At 36.5% G+C, this 20,300-nt stretch overlaps 2 protein-coding genes across 3 annotated transcripts in view; one reads left to right on the forward strand and one right to left on the reverse strand.

The window, feature by feature from the left end:
- LOC126970258 (CLIP domain-containing serine protease HP8-like) overlaps positions 1–3,715 on the forward strand; it is an 84,618-nt gene extending 80,903 nt beyond the window's left edge. For both annotated transcript variants that reach the window (XM_050816085.1, XM_050816086.1), the window contains exons 6-7: positions 640–817; positions 3,430–3,715. In XM_050816085.1, the coding sequence (XP_050672042.1) occupies positions 640–817; positions 3,430–3,664 (413 nt within the window). In that variant the 3' untranslated portion in view covers positions 3,665–3,715. The remainder of the gene's footprint in view (positions 1–639; positions 818–3,429) is intronic.
- A 3,146-nt stretch (positions 3,716–6,861) lies between these two features.
- On the reverse strand, positions 6,862–16,588 carry LOC126970271 (protein Fer3-like). The gene is made up of 4 exons (XM_050816100.1): positions 16,430–16,588; positions 13,811–13,898; positions 10,081–10,238; positions 6,862–7,667 (listed from the first exon to the last, which is right to left on the reverse strand). Exons 1-4 carry the CDS (start codon positions 16,472–16,474, stop codon positions 7,491–7,493), a joined length of 468 nt encoding a protein of 155 aa, XP_050672057.1. The 5' UTR covers positions 16,475–16,588; the 3' UTR covers positions 6,862–7,490.
- Between the last annotated feature and the right edge of the window lie 3,712 nt (positions 16,589–20,300).

The raw sequence follows: 20,300 nt of genomic DNA on the forward strand, positions 1-20,300 counted from the left end.
GAACGGCCGTTAGGCACTAATCTACTAAAGTAATTTTGATATTCCACCTCTATATAATTAATGAAAAAGGGGCCCCTGGGACTTCCAATAAGCTAAACCGCGGCTTGGTGACCAGTTTCCTACCATTGTCAGATCGTTAGTTATACGGCCGTTCCCAATATTCAGTCTATCTCCTACTTGAGATAAAAATCGTAACTATCGTTGACTTTCTCTCCCAATAAACTTATCGACGGTAACTCATCTTATCCGTACACGTTGTCTGTAAATGGGAGGACGTATAACTTACCAGCTATAGGAGTTTGTATGCAAATTGCAATTCACGCGTCCCAATATAAGGCGATAAGAATGACTTATCGGGTATATTGGTACAGCTTCAGATTATTGACAGTTAATTACTGACAGTAGAAGGTACTAATTTATCACTATCTGTAGATAGTATATTGGGAACGGGCATTAAGCGCTTGCTTGTCTTGTCTTTATATGTGAAATAATTATCATTAAGAAGTTCGGATGCATATTTGTGTAAATGATACACGAAAATTAATTTAAATACTACTGCATATTGCTCGTAAAATCTAAATTGTACTTAATTCTTGAATTAACGTGAACGTATTCACAAGATTATACTATCATTTGCAGAAAATGTAAGCCCAATCTGTTTACCAATAGCCGCTGAACTCCGTAATAGGGACTTAACTGGAGCAAAGGCTGAAGTTACTGGTTGGGGCATCACGGATGAAGGATACTCATCGTCAAAACTACAACAAGTTACCGTTTCTATTTATGGTAATGAATTTTGCAGGACCCAGTACATGGGGTGAGTTTTTTATTTTGGAGTTTATTGGAGTTTACTCCTTAAGAATCGATTTTCATGTAAGGCGCCCGGTATGAGATAAATATAGAGAGTTAAACCTACTCATCAAATGGGATAGTAACGTTTTTGGTGCGCATTATTTCTCGCGCACCTTTCACTTTTTAGTTGTGTGTTTGTGTGTGTATGTGAATATACTTGTGTGTAGCCAGCATACACAGAATACTGCGTGATAGCTTATGCATGTAGTATAATATACCTATGAGGATGTGCCAAAATGTAACTTACTTGATGGACCTTTTAAAATTGGAATTTTGAGTTCCTTTTTTAATAGTTGTGTTTGGGCATTTCCTAACATATTTTGAGCGTTAAGGATTTACTTGATTTTTATAGAATTTTTAATTAATACGCTTTTATTAGCTTCTGCTGTATGTGTGTTTGTAACCGACTCCATTGGACTTGATTTTGTTTAGTACCTGTTCAAAGATAATCGTTCTTGAGGAGTAAACTCCGATCGTGCGTCGGTGCTGACTCAAAGGTTCTTGTATAATATATACATTCTGAATCTCGGAAACGACTCCAACGATTTTAATGAAATTTAGAATACAGATAATTTAAGGGGCGATAAATCGTTCTAGCTAGGTTTCAATTTTTAAAAATTTAGTTTTATTCGTCTTTCAATGAGAAAGAGCTACAATAACGTTAGGATACAAAGGTAAATTTTTGCCACTATATATAGACTATGATAGCTCAGATGAGACATTGGGTGACAAGAGAACACGGTTCGAATCCAGATGTCCTATTAGTTTTTTTTTTGTTCAAGTCTTGAACATTCTTAAAAATCCGAGCAGGGCTCGGTCGTCCAGCTATTATATATTTATCAATGAGAATCTGCTTCTATATCACCTGGATGGTAAATTATTACTGCCAGCCACCGTCCCTTACAACACTAAAGGAATCACAGAAGTATTTAAGCCTTTCGCGATTTTTAGTTCTCATTCCCTAAGTTTCACAAGGAGTCACCCGTTCCAATACGAATTGATTTATAGTTCAGGTCGCACCTATTATGTTCTGTTATACATCATGGAAATTAGAGCAAATTGTACCTAAAGTATTAAAAAAAAATTAGTAGTTAAGAATAACAAACTAAGATACACTACCGAAGTTATGTAAGTAAGTAATGAGTTAAGAATAATTTTGCGTCACTGTTAAATCCCCGATTAACGAATTATTATGAGCTAACAGCAGACGGTACAACTCCGCTGAATCCGGTTTTCGAAATTTAAATTTGAACACATCCGTAGTTATATTTTATTTTAATTTCACTAAAATTTTCATTCGGCAGTTATTTAATGTTAATAATTCTACTGAAATAAGAAATAGCTATTTATTTTATGATAATGATGATGAGACGAGCAGAACGTTCAGGTGATGGTAAATGAAACGCCCTGCCCATTACAATGTGGTTGCTCAGGATTCTTGAAAAACCCAAAAATTCTGAGTGGCACTACAATTGCGCTCGTCACCCTGAGACATAAGATGTTAAGTCTCATTTGCCCAGTAATTTCACTAGCTACCGTGCCCTATAGGCTGAAACACAGTAATGTTTACTGTTTACTGGTTTACGGCAGAAATAGGCGCCGTTGTGGTACCCATAATCTAGCCGGCATCCTGTGCAAAGGAGCCTCCCACTGGTAATACCACTCCCAATAGGTTATAACTAACTTTTCTAATCAGCGACGAACCCGTTGCTAGAATATTGTTTGTTAGCTTTTTACTGACGGCCGAAACGAAAAATTCTCGTCCCTTATTTTCATAGAAAAAAACTTTTTCATTTTGCCATGGACAACCATGGCCCGTTGCTAGAACATTGTTTGTTAGCTTTTTACTGACGGCCGAAACGAAAAATTCTCGTCACTTATTTTCATAGAAAAAAAACTTTTTCATTTTGCCATGGACAACCATGGCTAATTGGAATAGTTCTTGGACTGTCTTGATGCCAGTCCACTTCCTTATATTTCCGAGCCAAGACATCTTTCTTCTTCCAACACCTCTTTTCCCAGCAATTTCCCATAATTGTTTGAAGCAGGCGGAACCTATCGTTGCGCAGTATATAATAATAATAATAGTCTTTATTAAAAGATATAAACCCAATACAACGTATTTAACTTAAAAATTAGATAAAATTAAAGATTAATAATTAAAAATGCCCATAGCAATAAGCTTATCATAATTAACATTTTGTCGTCACTCTTCATGCAAAGTGGTCGTACTTGTTTGGTTCCTGTTGTATCAGGGCTATTTTTTGTTCGCCTCCCGGTGCACTGAGTTCCAGTGTTTGAAAATGGAACAGTTCAAATCCTCCGCTAACGTACTGAGAATCTCGTTACTAGAAGTACGGAGACGATTCCAAAAAGATGCTGTTCGTGATCGCGAAGAAGTCTGGTACTCCGGCCTTAGCGAACATGTCCGTGTTGCCACGCTGCAGTACCGTGGCAACTTCATCAGAATACGATACGCGTCATTATACTGCACCCTGATGATGTAGATGTTGTATATGACCGAGGTACGAGTACTACCTTTATTTACCTTAACTATCCGATTTTACGTGATTTCAGACGCCTTCCGGTATACGTAGAATGGAATGTTACCTGTGCTGGAAGTTTCTTGAAAGATTCCTGCAGTGGCGATTCAGGTGGCCCCCTACAGGTCAAATCAAAATATGGAGATACTCATAAGTACGTTCAATATGGCATTGTGTCTTTTGGACCAAGACAATGTGGGGTAAATCCAGGAGTATATACAGACGTCACTAAATATATGGACTGGATTTTGAATAATATAAAGCCATGATTATTACCTATGTATTTCTTTTTGTCTAATAAATTGCGTTCAGTACTATTATTTATATCCTATTTACTACCATGAGCTTGGAATTGTATAAGTAAACTTATTCCAGAGTTAAAACTTTTTGTCTTTATCTTACCTTTGTCACTACAGAATTACATGACAGAGAGAAGTAATTTTAAACCTGGAGTAACTTTACATTGCGTTTATTAATAAGACAGAAAAAATTAATAGCTTCCTACATTATAATATATCATAATCCTTAAATATTGTTCTTAAGCACTTGCAGTGATTTCCCCTAAGTGCATATTGAATTTATTAAAGTCGTTTCATAAATGACTGTTCTAAGATAACAATCCTCTCCATTTTTTTGAAGTCTATTTGAATTTTTCGATTAGGGATGCAAAAATAAAATTCACCTAAAATCTATCAAGTACTGGAAAGCTATAGCGTCTTGCTGATTTGGTTGTGTTTGAAATAAATCCTGAGTTAACGACATAATCTGTGTGAATTCAAGTTTACTCTTGAGTATTGTAATCAAGGGTGCTCTTTTTTCTATTACCTCTGTTAACTACAAAGTTTGTTATGGAATAATTTTTTTAACCAGTAGTTGGTAGTGAGGTCTGTTTATCCACTTCAAGCATTCATGTATAATGACAATCGGTCCTGCGCTGCCCTCATTAACCTACTCCGGCGATCTTGACCAGATTGTCGGTCCAACTTATGGAGGGCCTACTGACACTATGTCATCCGGTACGCCCCAACGGCCATCTGTCAGTCGAGCTATGTGCTCTGCTAACTGCCACTTCAGTTTCGCAACCACTGGGCTATGTCGGTGTCTTTGGTTCTCCTACAGATCTCCTCATTTCTGATTCAATCTCGCAGGGAAATTTCGAGGATAGCCATTGCCCTCTGAGCGCCAATGGGCTTCGACTACTACACACATAGGAATTTTAATCTAATTTATAAAATTCTGATGTCACGGTGTGCGGGACCGAACTCCTCCGAAACGGCTTGACCGATTCTCATGAAATTTTGAGTGCATATTGGGTAGGTCTGAAAATCGGATAACATCTATTTTTCATCCCCCTAAATGTTTAGGGTGGTCTACACGATTTTATTTTGTATTTTTTGACATTTTTTTTTAAATTTGTTTGATTATGAGTCAGCATTAAAAATACATACAACTTCAAATTTTCACTCATCTACGATGAAGAGTTACTTTTGTATCGCGATTTTAATATCGGCAATACAACGTTTGCTGGGTCAGCTAGTTAAATTATATAAATTAAAATATCAATTATATTTTCATTATTTATTATTAAAGAGTATTTCTACAAATAGCTAGCAAACTTATAACTATTTATGGTTAATGGAAGACAATATTATAATGCCTCTTAAATACTAGTTTGACTGTGACTTCAGTAAATGCTGGAGCCATTAATCGACTGCGTAAGTCAGCAAACGGGATGAATATGTTATTTAATGAGTACGAATAAGGGACGAGTTGAGCAGGACGTTCAGCTGATGGTAATTGATACGCCTTGCCCATTACAATGCAGTGCCGCCCAAGATTACTGAAAAACCCAAAAAGTCTGAGCGGCAAACAATTGCGCTCGTCACCTTGAGACATAAGATGTTAAGTATCATTTGCCCAGTAATATACAAAACACTTGGTACGGCGCCCTTCAGACCGACACAAAGTACATCTTCACGGCAGAAATAGGCGCTGTTGTGGTACCCATAATCTAGCCGGCAGTACTTGATAAAATTTAAAATCAATCATCCACACATTTGCCAGAATTGCAATAAATTTTTCATGTCAAACACTATTAACATATCTGACTTCAAATGACAATTTGACATTGCTTTTTAGTTACTTATGATTTTGAATACATTTGAATTTCGACGCTGTCATTGATATGTTCAATGTCTCTTCTAATTTTTACTCCAATTCGTGTTAAATATTCCTGTGATACTAAAATGGAGTGGAGTTATAAAGAGAACTGGATTTCTGCAATAGCATTACACCTTAGTAAGTATGGAACCAAACGAAATTTCTGAAACTCGTCATCAGCTTGGCGCATCCGTTAAAGGTGACAGAAAGATCTGGCTGTTCTCGTAGAAAGAAAGTTCAGCGAAGGAGAGAAATTGAGGAAATCCTCCTTAAAAGCAAAGATGTTATTATCTCGGAAAACGACTATACAACCTAGAACTTATATACAAAATTCTTCATCTACATCTTCTTCACAAATTTTTCCCCAGGATTTTTATCCAACGCGTACAATCAAACTGTACAAAGGGCTTTATTGAAAGGTTTTCTGGTGAATATGTCAGAACCCGAGAATTGAATAAACATACCAAGATTTGCTGATCATGCAGCATGTGGAAGGTTTGCTTAAGTGGTAGAGCGCTTGGAAATTTTCGTACAAATTAAATTTTCATACTTAATCCCAGATATATAATATCACTTACAAATAACGAACTGTTATGAATATGTCACCGGCTGAATAAGCAATGGCAACGCCGACAACGTTTATGTTTTTTTTATTTTATTTTTTTTATGGAAAAGGAGGACAAACGAGCGTACGGGTCACCTGGTGTTAAGTGATTACCGCCACCCACATTCTTGCAACACCAGAAAAATCACAGGAGCTTTGCCGGTCAGGGAGGTGTACGTGCTTTTTTTAAGGCACCCATGTCGTATCGTCCCGGAAACACCGTACAAGGAAGCTCATTCCACAGCTTTGTAGTACGTGGAAGAAAGCTCTTTGGAAACCGCACTGTGGAGGACCGCCACACATCCAGATGGTGGGGATGATATTCTAACTTGTGGCGTGTTGTGCGAAGGTGGAATTTGGCGGCAGGGATCAGGTGAAACAGTTCTTCGGAATACTTCCCGCGATAAATGCGGTAGAAGATACACAATGAAGTGACGTCTCTACGCATCGCTAATTTTATGACCAAACGTTTGTTATTCTTCTAGTGCTACAAGAGCGTATAGTCAACTGATCACGTACCATAGAGTGATATGTCTACTCATAAGACCTCATTTTCCACAAAAAAAAATACAGCTACATAATGTATAACTTATCTGACCCGGAAAAAGAGGAACTAACGACATTTTGAATTGAATTAATCGAAAATGAAATCAGAATGGATATAATCGGTTCAGTTGCTTATATTTTTTTAATGGTGATAGCAAAGGTAACAGCTACTCTCGCACTGGGACAGATAAATTTGTTGGACTATAAGCCTAGAAGAAACAAATACACACTGACCTCTACTATATACCACTGGACTGGCGGCTGTTAAAGTACTTTTGTGCCTGTTTGATATTCGCCACTTTAGCGCTGTTGGCCATGTAGCAAGAGTCTGCGGTACTAAAACTAGTGATGACAACGTCAGCAAACATCAATAGATGGTGGTAAAACTATTTATAAAAAAACTTGTGTAATTTAATACGTTGATTCTTGAAGCATAAATAACACGAAAAACGAACGAAATTAATTTAAAATGCATAAATACGTCAGAGTATTGTACGTTCCTTCGCAGCCATTTGTACCTATTGTACGTCAAAATTAGTATAAAATCTCTGGACGCTCGCGAGTGTCGCTTCATATAGGCACAAAAAATTTGCTGTCAAACATATGGGACAGCCTGTCCAGTGGTATTTATACAGGTCAGTGCAAATACATGGTTAATGATTATGAAGTTAATACAAGTTCTTCATTTGGTATTAAGCATCTGAAATCTTCAAAACCTGCAAAAAATACGTCAAATTTTGACACAAATAAATAAATTAACGATTTGCAAGTCTATTCTGCATTGTTCAAGCACACCATGGTACTTCAGTGTCATAGACCCGTGGTGGATGAAGAGATGCATGCGGAGGATGATGAGGTTGTGGAGATCCATGCAGCAGCTCACACATAAAGCTGATGTATGTGATTGCTAGTCTCAACGTCTCAATCCGTGACAAACGCTTTTCATAAGCGAATGTAGGTACCTGGCGAGAATAAACACATCTTTATCTTATATCTTTAAACGAGCAATTCTTGTATATATATAAACTGAATCTCGTAAACGGCTCCAGCGATTTTAATCAAATTTAATATACAGGTAGTTTCGGGGGCCGGAAATCGATCTAGCTAGTAGGGGCTAACTAGAATTCAATTTTAAAAAATGTAGTTTTATCCGTGTTTTAATGAGAAACAGCTGCAATAAAATTAGTATACAAAGGTAAATTTCGCCACTATATACATTACTATAATAGCTCAGATGGGACATTGGGTGATCCGGAAAGCATAAGACCCCGGTTCGAATCCTGATGTCCTATTAGTATTTTTTTGTTCAAGTTCTGTACATTCTTAAAGTTCCGAGCAAGGCCCGGTCGTCCAGATATTTTTTATAGTTTAAAATCAAACATTACAAACTCAAACAAAAATGCTTTAAAATTATAAGTACAACCGAAGGAACAACACGGAAGAAAGTTTGATCCAAATCGAAAAAAATCTCAATCCTTTACGATTCCGATTTCGATGAGGAAACTTGAACACCCAAGGCATATGGTCCTGGTGGGTAGGCTTATGGTGCTGTAAAGTCCTAAAATAGAAATATCCTATAATAGAATAGATTACCAATAGAAATAAAAGGTGTTTAAGTATGAAATATTTTGTTGAGTCGAGGGTTTTGCCGTAAAGACAAATATCTTTGCCGTGAAATGACACAAATGTGATAGCAAGGGTAAATTTTTAAGGTAAAGGTTTTCGGGAGTGTTAATTCCGTATATGAAGTTATATATTTATTAAAAAAGGCTTACCTATTATTATGCATATGCATTATGGGCATTATGATACTTATATCTGCCTTATTATAATTATATAATATAATTAATAATTAAAAATTATATAATATAATATAAAATAATTTCGAGGTTTACATCTGCCAGCCGTCCCGTAACGGCTTACTTTTTTTAACTTCACGCTAAGAAAATTGAAAATTTCCGAAAATACGGGACGTTACTGGTTTTGCCCCGTTTTTCGAAAATCGAGTTTTCATCAGATCTCAACGTTTTAAGGTCCTAGGAAGCTTCCCTGACTATTCTCGCGATGGTGTCCGTACGTCTGAGTGTATGTACTATGTATACATACATACATACATACAGACGAAAGGTGTGTGTGTGTATGTGTGTGTAGGTATGAATGTATGTAAATCTGTTGTATCTTTTGAACGGTTCCACGGATTTCATCGCGGTTGGTGCCATTCGTAACGGTTTGCTCAAACTTAGATTTTGAATACAATTAGGACCGGTAGATTTTGAGAAGTCTCAAAAAACCTACGAAAAAAACTTCTTTCATGTGTGTTTTTGGAACAATTTTTAAAACGGCTTTACAGTTCGATTTCAAAAATTAATCAGCGCTTATTTTCAAAAAACCGCGTCGATCGCCACCAAGCCGGACAAAATAGGTTGATTCGTTCGTGAGTTATCGTTGACGAAAGAAATCTGGAAAAAGTGTTTTTTCGGAATTACTTTGAAATTCCGAGTTCAAATAATGGAAACTCAAAGATTCTTTATGAGGCTCAAAATAATGTCGTCGACTGTCGCCAACCGCGGTTCATTCATTCAAAAGTTATTGCCGTTTGAAAATTAAAATTTATGAGATAGGATTTTATTTAATACTAGCTGACCCAGCAAACGTTGTATTGCCGATATTAAAATCGCGATACAAAAGTAATTGTTGATCGTAGATGGGTGAAAATTTGAAGTTGTATGTATTTTTTAATACTGACTCATAATCAAGCAAATTTAGAAAAAAATGTCAAAAAAATAAAAAAATCGTGTGGACCACCTTTAACCTTTAGGGGAATGAAAAATAGATTTTGGCTGATTCTCAGACCTCCCCAATATGCACTCAAAATTTCATGACAATCGGTCAAGCCGTTTCGGAGGAGTACGGGAACGAACATTGTGACACGAGAATTTTATATATAAGATTTATATATTTTTTTTAACACAAATTATATTTTTGAGCTCGAAGAGATAGAGAAGTTAACCCTCTGAACACTGAACTGACATGAACGCAAACTTACCTAAAGTGTGCGGTCACTATTAACTGAATCAAGCCCACTTTACCCGAACGAGGTTGAGATGAAACCACAACCTGAGAGTTGAACAAAGCATACAAGATTTCATAAATGAAATGTCACTCGAACGGTTGACTCAGTTGGAAAGAGCGCTCGCACGGAATGCGATAGGTCAGAGGGTTCTAGTCCCACATCGTTCATAAAATTTTCTTTTCAGTTTTATTTGTGTAGTTAATCCCAGAAGTGAGGGTTATCACTTTAAAACCATAACAAATTATTTACATTACAGGACATAACTTCCACCTGTTACTATCATTAAAAAATATTATTTATACCTTCCTCCGCAATTTATCGAATGCTTCGTTTAAATTGAACATTCGCCGTCGTTCGCGAATGTTCGCAGCTCGCCGCTGCGCAATCGATGCTACACGACGCCGCGGTTTTTTGCCTGAAGATGATCGTGAACTTCGGCCACATCCTGCCGCTGACCATACTGTGTAAATAAAAAAAATTATCATGATAACATCTAGTAGCGGTAGAACTGTATTTCTAGGGTTCGTAGGTACGTCCAGCGGTGCTATTCTCATAATTTCAAAATCTTTGACATTAACTTTCCATCTGTCCACTCTAGATTCGTCTTCTTCTAACATTTTCCTACATTTACCAGTGGGAGGCTCCTTTACACAGTGGTGATTAATTTTTCTTTTATTTATTTATTAATAATTGGAGGTTTTTTAATTACCATATTCTGTTAATATTTGAAGTGGACTGTATTTGTGCGTTATTAAACGTTGGTTCAGTGTTTTCCTCCAACATTTTTAGTGACTGACAGAACTAAAGATAAGGTGGTAAAGGACATGCATGCAACTCACTTGTCTCGATGTCTCGAAGACATTGCGCCGCCACGTATTCACACAGCACTAAAAATATATCTTTTCCTACTACGGTTCACTCACTTAGCCGGCCGGCGTTTATATAAAGTATTCTCAAATATCAATTAATTGTTAAAGCACCTTTGATAACTTCTTCTTCAGTAAATAATATGTTGCGCGAGCGTCGAAACGGTTAGGCGAATTTTCAGTAAGTGCAGTAAAAAACTGCTCGTGGTGTGATGCGTCGATTAGCAGCCAATTAACCAATCGAGTGCGAGATTGCATCATATTAGGATGTTGGAAAGGGACAAGATATTTTGAACATAGGTGAACATAGGAAATGAGAAAGGATATGGGAGTAGCCCTGCCATGTCACTTCCTAGATTTAATTTATTATAAAACTGAACACATAGGAAGTCGGCTAGATTATGGATACCACAACGTAGCGTATTTCTGCCGTGAAGCAGTAATGTGTAAATATTACTGTGTTTCGGTCTGAAGGGCGCCGTAGCTAGTGAAATTACTGGGAAAATGAGATTTAACATCTTATGTCTCAAGGTGACGAGCGCAATTGTAGTGCCGCTCAGAATTTTTGGGATTTTCAAGAATCCTGAGTGGCACTGCATTGTAATGGGTAGGGCGTATCAATTACCATCAGCTGAACGTTCTGCTCATCTCGTCCCTTATTTTCAATAAAAAAACGTTAATAGAACCATAGCTGGATCCGAGCGTCAAAAACATTTTAACGACAAGCTCCCTCGAAGTTACCAATATTATTCTACCAAATCTAAAATAGTTCAACTACTATTAAAAGGATTATCTAATCTATATTAATATGATCGTCTAGTTCTTAGCTCAACCAAATGTCAAGACTTTATAGATAAGCATCTCCCAACAATTGACGTTCGAGAGTATACGAACATACAGATTTCCCTAAAGCTATATAGCTTTTAAAAGAAACCGGTGTGTGAGAAAGTGATAACTTCATCAGGGTGAGGTTAATAATACGAAGTAACGGAGACGCAGATATCTCTACCAAGCAACACACATTGAACATACTATGAGCACACATTTAAGCATTATCTCATATATTATGTGTTCGTAAGACAGGACATCCATCTGCTCTATGGCTGTGCGTTGATTTTTAGGACAGCGTCCGCAACTACGCGTAAATCTATATTCTAACAGGTCCCATTTCGGGAAGCCACAATTGACGTCACATATACATATTGAACTAAAAATCTTGGAGAGAGTTGACAAGTACAAATATCTTGGATCATGGCTAACAGATTCATTGTAAAGCGAAACGGAGATCCAAGCTCGCATAGAAATTGTTCGCGCATTTTTTATGAAGATGAGAAAAGTACTTTGCAGCCGTCAACTTAGTCTAAAACTCCGTAGCAGACTCTTGCAATGTTACATTTGGCCCGTTTTTTATACGGTTGTGAGGCATGGACCTTGGTGGAAGACTTACGTAAAAAGATTGAAGCCTTCGAGATGTGGACGTATCGTAGAATGCTCCGCATAAGTTGAACGGCTAAAGTGATCGAACACAGAGATCCTTGTCCGAATGCAGGAGAATAATTAGTTAGTGAGAACTATCAAACAGCGTAAGATCTCGTACCTCGGTCATATACTGCGCAACGATAGGTACCGCCTGCTGAAAACTATTTTGATGGGGAAAATTGCTAGGAAAAGAGGAGAGAGTCCAGCCATAAGTTCTGTTATAAACTAAAATGCACTCTCTTTAATTGTAAATATTGATTTAGGGCATGTCCTGTATATCGGCGATAAGCACCGTGCTTCAGGTCTTGTTTTATAATACGCGACAGAGTCCTAGCGGGAATCTTTTTTTCTCCCTATAAGATTTTTTGCTTTCTACTGGGGTTTCGATGAATTCTGGCTTTAACAGCATTAACAGCCTTTGTAGTTCTAACAACACGCGGCCTCCCCGATTTTTTCTGGCCTTCGGCACACGAAGTGTTGCTGCATCTGTTGATAGTACGATATACGAACATACGTCTGATACCAAGCTAAAGAAGTGTCTGGAATATGATCGACGGCTCCATATCCACTTTGTGCAAGGCGATCACTGCAATCCTATTTTCTTTAACACCCCATTCCATATTGTAATTTGTTAATGAACACGAAAAATATGTGAAATGGCGCAAAATTGAAAAAAGTTTTTAAAATAATATACCAATTTAAAAATAATTAAAAAGTTGAAAAAAAGAATAGTCTTTATGTAATAGTATTTATAGCCAGACTAATGGTGTGGACTGCCATCAAGACAGTCCAAGAACTATTTCGCTTAGCCATGGACAAGGGAAAGTTTAAAAAGCTGACTGCTGACGATCTAAACGAGCTTTACGTAGCGTGGTAGATCAGTCTCACTCAATACACAAATTAAGTTGTCAGTGCGCCAAAAGAAATCTTCACTTCAGAAATGTTTATGTTTCTTACATTAAAAATCCAAAAGTTTCTAATGAGTTACTTATTTCTGATAAAATATCTTGTTACAATAATGAACAACAAATAGGAACCATGCCCTTGTTGTATTCGATTTAACTAATGCTTAGGTAAATATGTCATTTTATGAATGCTATTACAAAAAAGACTACAATATTTTTAATTGCCTGGTTGAATTTTTAACATTGTTCACCAAAGGTAGAATAAGGGGAATTCCTTAGAGCGTTTAGTTTGTATCAAAGGCAAAGCCGAGGCTCTATAGACCTGTGTAGTGGAAACGCACTTTCATTCGATATTGCTGAAATAGTATTAAACACATAAAACGTAGTCATTACGAGATTGATATTATAGTTTGATCAAAACAAAATATCTTTTTAACGGTTCATATACAACATATCTATATATTTACAAAAATAACATAAAACAAACATTTTTTGCAAATTTCGTCTGGTTTCATGTTTGTACTGACATCATGTAGAATCCCACCTGTCTGAAGGGCGCCGCAGCTAGTGAAATTACTGGACAAATGAGACTTAACATCTTATGTCTCAAGGTGACCAGCGCAATTGTAGTGCCACTCAGAATTTTTAGGGTTTTTCAAGAATCCTGAGGGGCACTAACATTGTAATGGGCATAACGTATCAATTACCATCAGCTGAACGTCCTGTTCGTCTCGTCCCTTATTTTCATAAAAAAAAAACACTAATTGGATTTTTCATCTCACCTAAGTCTGATGGTGGAAAAGCCAGAATGTCAGGGTATGGTGCTGGAGGGGCGTCCCACAGGGCTCCGTACGGGGATACTTCACCACCCTTTGAAAAATTACAGAATATTTCACATTGTGAACATACATGATTTTTATTTGTATGAATGAATTAAAAAGTTGTTTCTAAGATTAATAATTCCAAAAAAAACTCCATGAAAAACGTGTGGACTGTTCGAAATAAATCCATTGAACAGCATTTTAATACATATATTGCTTAGTAGATGGATTATGTTCGAAGGACCATGAAAAGGGGTGCACTTAGGGAAAATTATTGGTTTTTATGGTAATAATATTTATTTACTGAAGGTACTAAACTAATCTATGACACTTGTTATATAACTATCATTGGTTCTAATGCTGAGTACGCGGATCTCTACTATTAATTGCTTACAATGGTTGAAATGGTTACTCGGATCGGCCCTGCAATGGTTATAGAAGAATGGTTAATGGTAACTAGGATCGACCCGATCAATGGTTACACTTGGCGTACCTACTGCCTTACTGAAGGCAACACATGGTTAGAAATAATTAATTTTATCTACTAAGCAATATATTATGTAACATAAGGCTGTTCGATGGAATTACCTTGTGAATATAATTCTTTTTGGGTTTGAATTTGAGAATTTTAACTTTAACAGCGCTTTGGGACAACATGGTTGCGCCCAGATCAAAGAGACTCTTATGTTTTTTAATTTGATTGTAATTTTGATGTTGTTTTTGTTATAGTTAAACAACTTTCTATTAATGAAGGTTTATATAAAGTAAAAGATCTTAGGTCAACCATGCAATTTGGAAAGAGAGTAAGCCGCTTGGACCAAGTGTTTCTGGGGGTGTTCTGAGCTGCTTTAACCCGGACGCCACAAGGTTGCCCCAGCAGGTTGGTCCCCTAGGAGGGGAGAAAAGTGCGTCCGGTGAGACTCACACTAATCTTCATATCTGCATACATTTAGCAATTATATCAAGATTGTTGTTTTTTTTATATTACTCCAGGTAAATGAATTTCTTTCTGTAACAATTTTTTATGGAAGGACTAACGAGCGTATAGTTTTAAGTGATCACCGCTATCATCATCATCATCATCTTCAGAAAGAAGATATCCAAGTTTGTGGCAATCTGTGGTAGTCGTGTCTCATAAACACCTTTGGGCCTCCACTATTATTTTTACGCCCCGGAAAGCACAGAGAAAGCCATTCACCCTTACACAAAACTGATGAATAATTGAGGTTTTTTTCTAGAAGAAATACTTTTACAAATAGCTCAGTTTTCCTACTAAATAGTATAATAATTTTGTCAAATATAAACATGAACAAATTTAAATATTTTTATTCAAAATAGGATTGAAAATCACAATCATAATGAACGTCAAAAACTACCACCCTTGCAAAATAGACTGCCTCAGAACTGAGAAGACCGGCCGTAAGAATCTCAGCGGGTTTTTTCTTTTTATAAAAAGAAGGATAACAATGTAATATCGTATAATATACATTTATAATTAAAGAGCCTGAGGGTGTCCTCTCCATTCCCATTCTACGGTATCATTATGAAAATCACTTATGCTCGAATAATCTTTCCCATACAAATGATTTTTAACAATTCATTTCAATTTCGTAACACATTTGTTTTGTACATTTTCTGAGACCATTTTGTAAAAGCATATACATCGCCCAATAAAAGACTTACTTACTCGACTCAACCGAGTAGTGGCATACCAAATTTTTGTTTGTGCCTTGTGTTAACATTATGATTGTCACAGTTTCAATGAAATTCCTTAATGTGCTTATGAATATATTGAACATTATCAATAATATATTGAGATCCAACAGTCAAAATGTTTATTTCTTTAAATTTTTCTCTTAATGATTCTTTAGGACCTAGGTTATAAATAGCGCGAATAGCCCTCTTTTGCAACACAAATATGGTATTAATATCTTTACACTTATTGCAATGATGCTATTTAACAGCCGTTCCCAATATACTATCTACATATAGAGATAAATTACTACCTTCTACTGTCAGTAATTAGCTGTCAATAATCTGAAGATGTCCCAATATACCCGATAAGTCATTCTTATCGCCTTATATTGGGACGCGTGAATTGCAATTTCCATACAAACTTTATATCGCTGGTAAGCTATCCGTCGTCACATTGACAGACAGCGTGCACGGATAAGGTGAGTTACCGTCGATAAGTTTATTGGGACAGAAAAGTCAACGATAGTTACGATTTTTATCTCAAGTAAGAGATAGACTGAATATTGGGAACGGCCGTAAGACGAAGCAAAGCCACAGTATCCACGTATCACATCCAACGAATATTGAATTTAGCGCGACAAGTGATATTTTATTACTGTCAACTATTATTACATTAATAATTTACTTAATTTCGTGCTTTGTAATAAATTGTGACTGCTAAGAAATATACAAAAATTATTGATTCTACAATGTAATCCGAAGTTCCGAACACGATCTGCAATTTCATCCAGTGTGATTTTAGGAGGTTCGTATAGAGGCAACTAAGACAACGCATTTCATGTAAATTTTCACTTGCTACTCAGGAAATGTATTCTTAGTACTTACCGAGGAGCTACTCCAAATATGCGGCGTCTCGCTGCCGTAGGACATCAGCGGGAAATGAATTTTGAGACCTGGATCTTACACGGGTTAATAAAGCACAAGGGCACGGCTAGCCCAAGATAAAGATTTGGCAAATTCACGCCCTCAGAACTGGAGCAGTCCAGGCACTATAATCAACTATATGAAATCTACGACGTATCATAGAATCTTTATTAATAATCATTGCTGAAAGAAACAAGACTCTATCAAGATTGCTTACAGTCCAAATTTATCTAAACATAATTATATCACCCTCTGTAGTTGAAACGTCAGGTTTGAAGTTCGTGATTGGTCTAAATTGGGGTGGTTTAAGGGTGGTGAAAGCTGATTGGCTACAGCAGGTGTATAGGGCGTGTTCAATATTGACACTGTCTCTCATTACACCTTAATATTTTTTCTCAAACTTACAATTCAACTATATTAGCTGTTATCCTTTACAGAGATAAGTTAATCGTACATTAGTATTGAATTCGTAAGAATGAGTATCATTTAGTCAATAAATAGAATAATAATTATTTAAGATAAAAAAAAAGAGTAATATTTTTGTTTAATTCATGTTGACCAAATATACATATATCACCATGTCTTTGATAATATATTCGATGTTTGGATATTTATTTATTTATTCAATCTATATGCGAAGATGTAAATGGTTGGTGTTGTAAACATAGATATACTTACATAAGCATATTATGTGGGTTAGGGTGTTTTCTGTATGATAATTATATATAATATATTATATTAATTATATATAGATACCCCATAATTTGATCAAACACTTTTAATTAATGGCCGTTTAGTTTCTTACAATATTACGTTCTTCTCACGAGCTCTACTTTTTCCGAACGTATTTCAGATTTAGTAATTTAAATTAAATATTTATAATCCGAGCTTTCTCCGACAGTCTGTTTCTGATTTTTGTAACGCCACCGGGTAAGGAGAACGGTCTGTCTTTTTTAACAGTGTCGGCTACGCTCCTTCAATTATTTGAAACTAAAAATGATTACCTACAATATAATAATATCGACAATCTTCTGTTCTTAAGTCTCGACCCGAAATCCCGGGACCCCGAGTCCCTAACTACGTTTAAAAAAACCGACTTCAAAAACAAAAAAGTTTAAAATAATTTAATAGTGATTTAATTAATTACACCTCTTATGCAAGTCTCATACCTTTAGTATTAATAAAATATTATTATCTGTATGTGCGATTGATAGGGTTTAAGTCGGTGCTTACCCGCTTGGTTTTGTTTGGTTTTAGACGAAGCTATCCCGCTCAAAGTCACGCGTGGCGAGTGTAGGTACCGGCTATTACATTTGGCTTGGCACCGACTTCAAACCTATAGGTAGCACCTAAAAATAATAGTATTTTATTTATATTAAAGGTGTAAGATTTGTTAAACAATATAGATCCCATATTTCACGTTCTTGTGAGACACTGAAATATCGTGAAAAACGATTAGCTATGAATGACAGGTAGCTTAAGACCCAGTTTTCGGCAAGCTGGTTAATAATAATAATAGATAATCAAACTTAATGAAATATCCAAAAAAAGCAGTACAATAACTATAATAACATCATCCACGTAAACATAATATTCATAAAAAATGTTGATAAAATGAAAACTACGGGGCAAACTATGTCAAATTTTTATGGGACAAACTAAAGAAGAATCATAAATCTCAGCGTAATCGGAGTACAAACATAAAAAAATACCAAAGGAATTGAGAACCTCCTCTTTTTTGAAGTCGGTAAAAAATTACGAAAATCCCGGGACATGTCATCTTACCTTACTTGCGACCTTTATTAAACCCCTTAAATCAAAGATAAACTTCGCTTTACTAACCCTGAAGTTGTATAATTTTTTTACAGGGATAAACGAGAGTAAAGAACACGTGATTAATGAGTAATTACCGCCGCCCATTGTCTTTTGCAGCACCAGATGAATCACAGGATTAAGCTGATATGTCTTCCAAGATCAAGATTAGCGCTGGTTCGGACACAAAATTATGCAAAACAATGGAGTGAATGCATGCATTTTTCATTTTTTTATTGAAAAGGAAAGCAAACGAGCGTACGGGTCACCTGGTGTTAAGTGATCACCACCGCACACATTGTCTTGCAACACCCACATTGTCTTTAGGAAGTTGTATACGCTTTTTTGAAGGTACCCATGTCGAAAACACCGCACAAGGAAGCTCATTCCACCGCTTTGTAGTACGTGGAAGAAAGCTCCTTGAAAACCGCACTGTGGAGGACCGCCACACATTCAGATGGTGGGGATGATATCCTAATTTGTGGCGTGTCGTGCGAAGGTGGATTTTGGCGGAATCAGGTGAAACAGCTCTTCGGAACACTCCCCCTGATAAATGCGATACAAGACAAACAATGAAGCGACGTCTCTACGCAACGCCACAACGTCCACAGAGCACTGAGTCCCCGACAACTTGGATTGCTCTGCGTTGCACGCGGTCAAATTGATCAACCTGCTACTGGGGTGCGCCAGACCAGAGATGACAGCAATATTCTATATGCGGCCGGGCCTGTGCTTTGTAGAGCGCTAGAATGTGTGCCGGCTTGAAATATCGCCGTGCTCTATTTAGGATGGTTAATAATAATTAATTGTTCATACCGGTTTGCCGGTACTAAACTGTCCAGTATCGCCTATTTAATCTGTAGTTGCAAGACGTAAGACGGCAGCGTGACTCTAAATATCAACAAAATCCCGCCGGGCGGCGCGTTCTTGTTTCGCTTCAACTTACACAGTCGGCGCGAGCGACTTCCGTCCCGCGTCCCGCGCGTTATTCGCCAGTTTGAACAGACTTTTAGTAGTCTCTTACGACGATCATGGACCTGGGACTATAGTCAAATAGTTTAATTTTTGAAGTGAAACTTCTTTATCGACATATGTGAGAAACTTTATAGCAATGTCGTCACGACTTTCGGTTACGTGCAATGTTGTTTTTATCAACGTTCAGTATAGTGACGTAAAGAACAGTATAAATAAGTTTGAAAGTGATAAAATAAAAATAATGAATTTGAGTAAAAATTCAAGTGAATTAATTGTAAAAGCGAGTGTGATTATACATATATTTCGTTTGATAAATCTAATACATGAGCGTAATTTTATTATATATTTGACGTTAATCTCACTTTTTCTATTTACCCAATTTCTGTAAAGTTGTACCTAAATAGCAGAAAAATCATATGTCTTAAAGCAGTTTCACTTCTTACCTGTGCACTCAGGTACACACACATATTTTTTTATTTAATTATTTCAATTTCAGGTCATCCACAAGTAACCCTCCTAAAAATACGACAGTAGTCCAAAAATGAATTATTATTCGTAGTCACCCAGCAAGCTTTCTAAATCAAGTCGGATTTACCCCACTTGCGCTAATTCTGTGTCAAAAATGACAAATCTCCCCAATATAGGCGATATCCATGTCAAATTTACCATCTGCTCGGTAATCGTTCACGCCTTTGATTGTAATGCGATTGAATTATCAATATCACTGTATAATCTATTTTTACTACTTTATTGCTATTTTGATTCAAAAGAGTGGCAATGAATTGCATAATGCCACTACTCTTTCTCTCGTACTCAGTTCTTCTTACTCATTCTTAACTTGTTATGTAAAGTCAAAATTAGATAAAATTTATTAAATTAGGCTTAAAATAAGCGCTAATGAATCGTCAATATAAATATTTCTTTTAAATTACTGAATCTACCATATGTTCGGAAAAGGTAAAGTTCACAAAAATTACAACTGGGAGTCTCATTGCCCAGATTATGGGTACCACAACAGCGCCTATTTCTGCCGTAAAGCAGAAAT

Source organism: Leptidea sinapis, chromosome 20 (assembly GCF_905404315.1).
Source record: "Leptidea sinapis chromosome 20, ilLepSina1.1, whole genome shotgun sequence".
Lineage (NCBI taxonomy): Eukaryota > Metazoa > Arthropoda > Insecta > Lepidoptera > Pieridae > Leptidea > Leptidea sinapis.

Excerpts from the sequence above, each read along its gene's own strand:
- LOC126970271 (XM_050816100.1), bottom strand. The coding sequence starts at position 16,474 with ATGTCCTACGGCAGCGAGACGCCGCATATTTGGAGTAGCTCCTCG. Across the intron at positions 13,899-16,429 it reads ATATTTGGAGTAGCTCCTCG|GGTGGTGAAGTATCCCCGTA; the intron begins GTAAGTACTAAG and ends AATTTTTCAAAG. Across the intron at positions 10,239-13,810 it reads TTTTCCACCATCAGACTTAG|TATGGTCAGCGGCAGGATGT; the intron begins GTGAGATGAAAA and ends TTATTTACACAG.